The sequence below is a fragment of the Nicotiana tabacum genome, chromosome 9 (genome assembly GCF_000715075.1).
Source record: "Nicotiana tabacum cultivar K326 chromosome 9, ASM71507v2, whole genome shotgun sequence".
Lineage (NCBI taxonomy): Eukaryota > Viridiplantae > Streptophyta > Magnoliopsida > Solanales > Solanaceae > Nicotiana > Nicotiana tabacum.
The window spans coordinates 127,115,533-127,125,526 of record NC_134088.1 but is presented as its reverse complement, the minus strand read 5'-3'; the positions used below and the strand labels follow the sequence as shown (position 1 = coordinate 127,125,526).

Here is a 9,994-nt window from a genome sequence, read left to right as displayed (position 1 = left end):
TCCCCTTTTCTCAATATGTCGTTAAGTAAATGACATCTTCTTCTGCATGTAAGCATGTTATATATTTTTTCTTTTAATCATAATGGGGAATGCTTTTACTTATAGTATAGTTTAATATTTGAGCACCTAATGGTCTGAAAATATAATCATGTATAGAATGCATTGCATTTTCTTGACCGAGAAAATATATGCATGATATGGTCGTATAACTAGTCAAAACTACAAGTCGAAACTTAGGTAGCTAACATGCACTCGGCTAATTTATTAATCTATCAATTTTATTGAACCGAAAATTATTCTAAAAAGGAAGAACGTAAAAATAAACCAGCCAATGCACAGAAAATTGCTGCAATATATAGTGCGTAGTTGGCGAAGAAAAAATGGTAGCTTGAAGAAAGAAAAATAGACAATATATTCAACAAGAACATAATTTTGAACTATATACACATGAGAATATGTATTCTAGAGTGCCAAAAATATAATTAAAAAAAGACATGCAAACATTGTTTCTGTTTAATACCATTTTACAAGCTCTAGGACTAAAAGCAGAATTTATTGAGATGACTTTGCATATAATATATCCTTTGCCATAATACGAGAAAAAAAGAATAATAAAATTCTACAAACTAAAATCGTTGACTCACCTTGAAAACTCGTAGCCATTGCCATGTTGGAGCTAGACAAATTTTCTTTTTAAAGATTTTCCTTTCGCTGTTTTTCAGAGAGTACAACTTGTGAAATAAGATTAGTTAGAAATTATTAGTGTAAAATGAAATTGTAGAAGAAAAAGAAGGAAAGAAAGGTTTCAGTTTGAAACCAACTACTAGAAGAGAGAAATAAGAATAGAAGAGCTTCCAACAAACCACTATTTATACCCCTCTGTCCCCCCACCCCACCCCACGGTGCATGCACCATTACGGTACTAGGTTTATTCGTTCCAACCCAACATTTTCGATGTGCAACATAAATATATGCGTAAAAATTTGCTAAAATTACAATGTACTCCTAACAAATAATTAATTTGAATTCATAACTTTAAAAATATAATAAGTTTATACTAATAACTTTAAATGTCGAACCCATAAAATATAGTTCTTTCATACGCCTCCTAAAAAGGGCATTGTATTAAGATAAGAATAAAAGAAAAAACCTTAATAGGAAAGGATGAGTCAATGACATGTAGAAACTTCCAAGTTGAATATTAGTTGCAAAGATATTTTGGATATTCATGAACAAAAATAAGCTAATACTTAGCTTGTTTTTCCCCTACAAAAGAAAATATGTATTTTTTGAAATATTTACAATCAATAGTCATCTTTTTCCTTTTTCCTTCCTTGTATAAGATTGACCGGTAGTTTTTGTAATGTGGAGATCTTGGCTAGAAATTGACAATACGTGACTTAGATAGATAGATACATGAAATATAAATGCACATCCTAACCAACAAGCAGCCTATGGACCTATTGACATTCTTTGTACCCGATGTTTATATTAAATCAAACAGAAATAACATATAGGGTGGTTTTGGTATGAAGAAAAATATTTTTCATGAAAATATTTTCATGAAAAATGAGTGATTTTATCACTTATTTTTTCTTGTTTGGTTGGTGTGTGGTAAACTTTTTTTATAAAATATTTTTTAATAGTTGGTTAAAGAGTAGAAAATATTTTTTGTGCTACTCTCCTCACCCCCTTCCAAATACCCAACGTTTTTAGGACTCTATTTTCTTCTAAAATTTAATTATTCTTCTAAAAATTCACACAAATCAAAGAAACTAATGTGTTGCTTTACTTTTTTACGCAAAAATAACGTTGAAATTTGTGCTCCATAACTAAAAAAAATACTCCTTTTTTGGTTAAAAAAAAGTACTATTTCTACATCACGAAAAGAAAATACCCATTTTATTGAAATAAAAGAAAATATTTTTTCTACATCATGAAAAGAAAATACTCTTTTTGTTGAAATGAAATAAAATACTTTTTACTACATCGTTTTGTTGAAATAAAAGAAAGAAAGTACCTTTTTTTTGTTAAAATAAAAATATATTTTTTTATATCATGAAAAGAAAATACATATTTGTTAAAATGAAAAAGAAAAGTACTCTATCTATAACATGAAATGAAAAGAAAATACTATTAATAATATTTCTATTTAGGGCGGGAGGCGGGAGTGGGTGGGGGTGGATGGGTGGGGGTGGGTTAGTGGGGGTTGGTGGGGATGGGGAATAGGGTGGGAAAAATTGAAAAGGAGATTAGGAAAATGTTTTTCCTTCTCTTGATAGGGAAAATATTTTTCTCCAATTGGAGGAAAATGAGTTCATGCGAAAAATATTTTCCAAAATATTTAAGCCAACCAAACATGAAAAAATAATAGCTAATTCCTTTTTGGTATATATAAATTTTTTTGTATATTATATGCAAAAGATATACAAATATTATACATTTTTGAGGTTACTAGATGTAAATAGTTTTGGCCACATGCTAAAAGTAATAATTGCTCTTTACAAAAATAGCCGGTCATATTCACTATTTATTATTTTTAGCTATATACATAGATTATACATAATTATACATATACAATATATAAATTATGCATATATTATATCTCCACTGACTATTTCTAGTTTAAGCGGTTAGGTGAACAACTATTTGAGTTAGTTCTGCAAATTAGAACTAGCGATTTTTACCTTCCTATACTATATATGAAACTTTATTACCCTCCCTAATTAAATTTTAACTTAATTGCATGAACATATACAATTTATCAATTATATACAAATTAGTATTAATGTCTATCCCTTTATATTAAGAAAATAGCGAATCAGTTATTCCCTTAATTATAGGAAATTAAATAGGAAAAATTTCCCTGACTCCTACTGCCTTCAAACCCTAGAATGGAAGCTGACCCCTCCTCTTCTCTTCCCTTTGCTCCGCCAACCAAAATCCCCTTATACCTCTTCATCCATGAAAACCAGTCAAAGCCACCCCTTCATTAGTTATAAAATTTTATTAGTTCTGCTCCGGTGTGAGATTTATGTGAAAAAGAGAGTCGAGACGTCAAATTGTATTAAAGTTGTACATATGTAGCAAAATTGTATTATGGTTTTATAAAAATTATATTAAATTTGTATTTATTTTTGTATGAATATTGTATGAACATTGAATATAAGTATTAGAATTGTAATAAAGTTGTGTTATAGTTGTACAAAATTGTATTTAAGTTGTATTTTGTTGTAGTTGTATTTTTTTTTATTAATATTGTATAAAAGTTGTAAATTAATTGTAAGTAAATTGTATATTGTATGAATAATTGTATAAAATTTGTATTTAAATTATATGCCAATTATAGATGTATAAACTTCATATCAAATTTGTTTGAAAGTTATAAATAAGTTCTTGCTACTTTGGGTAAAGAAAAGTAGGAGGAAAGATGGGGTGTTGGTTTAGTCAGAAGTTAAAGATGAAAGAACAGAACAAATCAAAAGGGAAAAGGATGAGTTGAAGAGGATACGCCTGCTTACTCAAAGGTGGTGTATTTTAATCTTCTGCTTCATCTCTGTTGATTTTGTAAGTAATTCTTGTTTAGGACGGTTAATATACAAAACTAGGATAAATTTGATAAATAAGTTTCAAATATTGTATAGAAACGAAAATCTCCAAATAGAAATATGAAAATGGGGGCCCATTCTGCAAGCCCAAATAATGTATTAATGGGCTCAACTTAGACCCGAAAAACAAGACCCAAAACTCCAAATGACGCCATAGTTTTCTTCTTTAGCTAAGCTTAGTACTTAAGCTGCAAAACTGCTGCTTCTCCACCTCTTTTTCTCCGGCGAAACCGATGTTTTAGGTACCCTCTTTGTCTCTCTTTCTCTCTCAAAAACCGTAAACACCTTTTATCCGGATTTTTTTTTCAAAAAAAGAAGAAATCCACTGCATAAATAAAGCTTCTATTTTTCATAGTTCTTTCTGATTTTTCCCAAGTTAATTGTATGATGTCCTAAGTTTTTCTTGGGTATGAAATAAAAATTAAATCTTGGTATCTTCGTTTTGGCCTACCCAGTAAAATTGAGGGAGTCAGAGATTCTGTTTTTAGTAATTTATATTCCTTGAATAACTAGAGATCTATTAAGATATACCAAGTTGGGAACTTTTTTTGTGTGTCCATAGCTTGTGTATAGAAGCAGCCTCTGAGCAGCTGTTTATTTTTCTTTTTTCTAGGCTATTTATTGTACTCCATCCTTTTATTTTGAGGAAATGAAAATAAAAAGAGGGTCTTTTTGCTTGAAAATTGATAGTTATTTATCTTGCTTGCATAGGTTGACAGTCTTGTTAGTGTCTAGTATCTGTAAATTGGTTATGATTTATTTGTTAGAGATAGATAGCTCCTTGCATGCACCAAAACAAGTAATATGGTACAAACTACATAGTTTAACTCATTGTGAAAGAATGAGGAGGATGTTTGCTCAAAAAATGCATTTATTTGCTAGCTATTACTGTCTTTGAAATCTGCATGTTGTTTCACTATTCGCAACTCCTTACGATTCTTGTTTCTTTCAACTCTTTGTTTTATATTCCTCTAGATTGACCCTTTTCTGCCTCAGGTGGACTCTCTTGGATATACTTTTGATATTTTTGAAGTCCCTACTTCTTCATAGCTGCATTCAGTCGTTCGGCTTTTCCTCGGTGAATAAGGAGGACAAGGAACATTTCAGGAACTTAGTGCTTATACCATGACCATATGTACCAATATACAAGAAACAGAATTATGTGGTACGAAAGAAGTTTTCTTGTCTGCTATCCGCTTTGCCACTTCAACCGGTGATTCTTTCCCTCCATTTGAAGATGATTTAAGAACCTCAGCCCAAGAACAGGTTGAGTTCATGCTCGAGGATGATGAAAAGATTCCTCTTGTCATAGCTGATGAAGAAATAAAAGTGGAGACTAGAATTTTGGTGTCTAAAATATTTTGTTCTTTTGAAAATGAACTATTCTCCTTGATTTTGGAACCTGACATTGCGAACAAGGATATTGAAAAGAAAGTAATGCGGAGTCTATCTGACCTTGAATGGATGTGTAACACTCTTTTGAAGATGGATCTAATGAAGGACTTCGTCTCCCACTGGGCTAATATATCGAGCAATTTATTGAAGGTCATCGAAGACAAAAGACTTGATTCTATCATGTGGGGTTTGAAGATAAAGTTAATAGAAATGACATCAAAAGTGTTCGACGCAGTAGGTTATGGAACTGTAGTTCTTCCAGCAGAAAGCCGAGTGGAACTGCTCAAGACATGGCTTCCATACATAAGAAAAATGAAGTTTCTTTCCGATCAAATGGGCAAATCGGAGGCTGCATTTCCATACATGATGAGCGAAGACCTTTCCCAATGCATTGAGGGAGCAATAGTTTCGTTGGTTTCAGCATTACCATCAAATGATCAAGCTGACATTCTAGCAGATTGGATAAGTGCTGAGCAAGTTAAATATCCGGACCTTAGTGAAGCCTTTGAGATATGGTGTTACAGAACCAAGTCTGCAAAAAGAAGGTTGGACGAGGCTTTGACAGAGTCAGCAATGCCATTGTCACCCTCTAGCTAATTTTTGAAGAGGAAACTTCACCTCATAAAACACCTTTGGCTACTGGTGGCTCTTGTAGTAGAGTGCCCAACATATTCCCTGGTGAGTTAGAGCTTTGTGAAAATGTGATGCTTTTGCATCTATCTGATTAATTTTAGTCATTTGATGTGTAATTGGCTACTTCTTTCATCTAATAGACATCTAAAGATAGGAATGGTGCACCATAAATAATGCATACATTAAAAAGAACCTATAACTTCAACAATGGTCAAACAAATAAGTACTTTTACATTGAGTTTAACTAATATCCACTAATGGTGAAAAGAATTTACACTATCGTCATCTTTACCTATTATAGCCGGTAACCTACCTTGTTTTTAAGATTAAACATCCCACTTTTTATGGAGGGATTACCTATAGATATGTTATGAGTGACTTGGTAGTGTAAAAGTTTCTATACACTGTCGGTGTATTTTAAGTTAAAACTTTTTTACATTTTAAGAGTTAAAACCATTGAACTACTCATTGTACTACAGAATTGTTCCTTGATATGTCACTCATGTGTCGTAAAATGAATAATTTGCAATGAGGAAAAATAAATTGGGCCAGTTTGGAAATGATTGAGCTTCTGGATATTCAAACTCCTAAGCCCAAATCTAATTCGCTTCTCCATATTCACATTCAGATTAATTTCGGATCCAGTACTAAAGTCAGAGTTTCTTCTTTGCCAAGTCCACTGAACTGTCATACACTCCTCTCCATTTCCTTGCCTGATGAGCTCCTCGGTGATTGACTTTTTTCCCGATTTCCTTCTTTGGTGGCTCCACGGCGATCGCTTTTTTCTGGAGAAATCCTCGATGGTGTCTTTCGATTGGAGAAATCGAAGGCCTAGAACTGTACTCCCTAGGAAAAGTCTAAGTATCATAATGCCTCCTCCATATTTCTAAAAATTTGGAAAAACTATGGTGTTTACAAGCTTATTACTAAGGTTGTGGTTAAAGCTAGTGGACTATGCCTATGCATGATGTGCTTTATGGTGGAATACAGGGATCCAGAATATTTTGTTTAAATTCAAAAAACTTTACATAGTCATGGTTGTGCTTGTTTTACAACTCCTGTAAAAGAAACAAAGTATGTCAATTTTTCAGTACTATACATAATTTTTTAAAACTCTAACAATATCCAATTTTACATTTCAGGGCAAAAGAATCTAGGTGAAGGCCTTGCATGAAGTATTTGTCTATCATGCACTTCCAAAGAGGGCTTTATTCTGGAAGAGAATGCTGGCATAGATCACACCAAAGTCGCATCTATGCTATTGTGATTTATCAAGAGCCATGTCCCGTTCATGATCTAAGTCAACTATCAGATTTTTGTGCTTGATAACTTTCCCAAGATTGAGATTGTTCCACAAAATATATCTATAATCCTTTCTATTTGCGATTTAGAAGTTGATGCAAATTTCTAGAATATCACTGAACTATATTTAAGCAGATGATGAAGAACAACATGGATGCGAAGGCTTGAAATTTAGCAAGACGCTGAGGCAGAGAGCTGAAACTAAGATTTATAAGCCTAAAGCAGTGATAAAAGATGATCTTTTTAAGACCTTTAGCCTTGTGACACAGAAACGTGCCACTCCAGGAAGAGAAAGAAAAGACCTTCTGGAGAAAGGAAAAATTTGGATGGGCCAAGTGGAGATGGATTTCTACAATTTGGCAAGTCTATTGATAGACACTCCGAGATAGATGGCCAAAGTATTCATGGAGATCAAGAACCTTTGAACAGATCCTGCAATGTTAGATTTTGATACTAGGGATATTGAGAATGATGATTCAGTTGTTGAAGCTAGTTGTTGAAGCTATTAATAACTTTGTTTACGAGATCCAATGTGCTGATAACTTCCCATGCTGCTGGACTTTTTTTGGAGGGTGCTAACTCATCAAAAAAGCTTGGTTCATCATCCGTGTCTTTCAAGGCTCTCCAGCCAAAAGTTTTCTCATATTTCTTCAACTTCCACTCTTGCAAATGTTGTTTCACAATTATCTCATCTGTTTTTTATCCAAACTATGCTGCTTGTATTTGTGGTGTGTGTCAAAGAAGATTTGAGAAGAATTAGAGATATAATAGGTGCAAAAATATTCAGTTCTTTCGGGAGAGACATAACAAGCTTCTCCAGGCAAAAGGTTATTCCCTCTTTCTTCAACTTTTATTGCTACAAAATATTGTTTCACTGTTAGCTCCTCTCTTTCTAACCCAAAGAATGCTATTTTATCCCTTGCAGGTACTCCGTTGACGATTTTAAGGATTAAACACAAAAGTTGTAAAACAGTTCAGCCACTCTTTCAGGAAAAACATTGCACGAAGCGGAAATATTCAATGTGTTCTACGAAAGGTAATGGAGAAGGTGGTTTGCAGTGATTATACACATAGTTGGATTCATAATATGTCTGTCATGCCATTTAATAAGCAGTTATATATTTCCTTTAATGTAACTTTGTAAAGGTTTAAAGGACTTCCTGAGGAAGGATGCCATCTGTTCAATTCTTCAAGAAACAAGCCTTCAAGTACCTAGCAGTAAAAGTGGACCCGCACTGAAAGTAGTAAAAGTCCAGAGTTGATGTGAAACAAGATTTCCACCCATAACAGTTGAAGAAATAGGGGTCAAGCTTTTGCCTGGAGAGGCTTGTTATGCCTTCCCTATAAGGACGATTGAACGTTTTTGCACTTATTATGTCTCTAATTCTTCTCAAATCTTCTGCTATATACTTGCAATGGATATTAGTGGCATACTTTGGATAAGAAGCAGAGGAGAGGACAGAGAAATAGAATTTGCAAGATTGGCAATTAAAAAAATATGGTAAAACTATTGTCTGGAGAGCCTTGGAAGGCACTGATGATGCTTTGAGGAGTTTACATCCTCTGAAGATGTCCAGCCGCACATGAAGTTATCATTAGTTTGGATCTCGTAAATGAGGTTATTAACAACTTCAACAACTGGATCATCATTCTCAACATTCCTAGAATCAAAGCCTATTCTTGATCTTTCTAAGGTTCTTGATCCCAAACTTTTCCATCCATCTCGGAGTGTCTACTAATAGACTTGCCAGCTTGTAGAAATTCATTTCCAGTTGGATCATCCAAAATATTCTTTTCTTTTGAGAGGTCTTTCTTGCTCTTTCTGGAGTTGCACATTTTAGTTTCCAGGGCCAAAGGTCTTAACAAGCTTATCGACAATCAGTACTTCAAGCTTATAAAAGATTAGTTTCAATTCTCTGCTTCAGCGTCTTGTTATATTTTAAACCTTCATATCCATGTTATATTAGGGCCAAAGGTCTTAACAAGCTTATCGACAAACAGCTTTTTCAGAGGTGCATGACAACATAAAATACTGCTTGCATAGATTTTGCCTGAATTTTTCTGCCTTTAAATGTAAAAGTGGATGTTGTTATTTGAGTTCAAAGACATTTAGTATTGAAAAGTTGACATATTTTTCTGTTTCTTTTTGTATCTTGACTAGCAATTGTAAAACAAGCACAATTTTCTGAATTTAATCAAATGTTACCTGATCCCTGTATTCTGTGTGCCGCCATAAAGCACATCAAGCATATACATAGTCTAGTGTATTAGCCTTAGTAATTAGCTTGCAAAAGCATAGTTTATCCAATTTTTTTAGATATGGAGGAGTCATTTTCAGGATATATATCATCTTTCAATAACACATTGGTTTGTAGTTGGAGTCTAATAGGTTGATAGAGAAGTTTCTAACTCAAATTCCGACTACGACAGTAAAAAGTTTATGTTGTCCGAGTTGGTCTCCAACTTAAAGTGCAGAGATCTCAAACTTATTGTTGACTCTATACAACCGGGCGGTTCAACGGATCTCGTGGTCTAAGGCAAAACAATATTGAGACACTACTAGAAATTCGCTAAAAACCGACCAACGTTGGTCGGTTATGGCAAATTACCGACCAAAACGCGACCATTACGGTGTGGACGGTGTTTTGATGGTCGGAATGGCTTACCGACCAAAGTTGGTCGGAAATTACCGACCAACTTTGGTCGGTATATTAAAACGACCATCTGACAAGTTTAATTACTTACCGACCAACTTTGGTCGGAAACATATTTTATTAATTTAATTTTACCGACCAAAATTGATCGGTTTAGCTAAATTATATTTTTTTATTAATTATTAAAATTAAAAAAAACCCGACCAACTTTGGTCGGTAATTGAAAATATATATTTTTTAAAAATAATTAAAATTAAACATTACCGACCAACTATGGTCGGTAATCTCAACAGTGCAGGCAAAATACCGACCAAAGTTGGTCGGTAATGTTGAATTCTGGGAATTCAATGTTCATTAACCGACCAACTTTGGTCGGTATTTTGGAATAATTTATTTTTTTAA

General features: G+C 33.4%; 1 protein-coding gene across 2 annotated transcripts; it reads left to right on the top strand.

The window, feature by feature from the left end:
• Nucleotides 1-3,735: 3,735 nt before the first annotated feature.
• Nucleotides 3,736-9,154, top strand: LOC107776538 (BTB/POZ domain-containing protein At3g05675). Of its 2 annotated transcripts, none has more exons than XM_075222261.1 (5): nucleotides 3,736-3,850; nucleotides 4,605-5,681; nucleotides 6,779-7,765; nucleotides 7,864-7,974; nucleotides 8,085-9,154. In XM_075222261.1, the coding sequence occupies exon 2, from the start codon at nucleotides 4,734-4,736 to the stop codon at nucleotides 5,598-5,600; it is 867 nt and encodes a 288-aa protein (XP_075078362.1). In that variant the 5' UTR covers nucleotides 3,736-3,850; nucleotides 4,605-4,733; the 3' UTR covers nucleotides 5,601-5,681; nucleotides 6,779-7,765; nucleotides 7,864-7,974; nucleotides 8,085-9,154. The 2 variants fall into 2 exon arrangements, with proteins under 2 accessions (XP_075078362.1, XP_075078363.1); XM_075222262.1 differs by having other exon boundaries at nucleotides 8,053-9,154.
• Nucleotides 9,155-9,994: the final 840 nt, after the last annotated feature.

What these genes read in the sequence shown, in the direction of transcription:
- LOC107776538 (XM_075222261.1), top strand. Translation starts at nt 4,734, where the DNA reads ATGACCATATGTACCAATATACAAGAAACAGAATTATGTGGTACGAAA.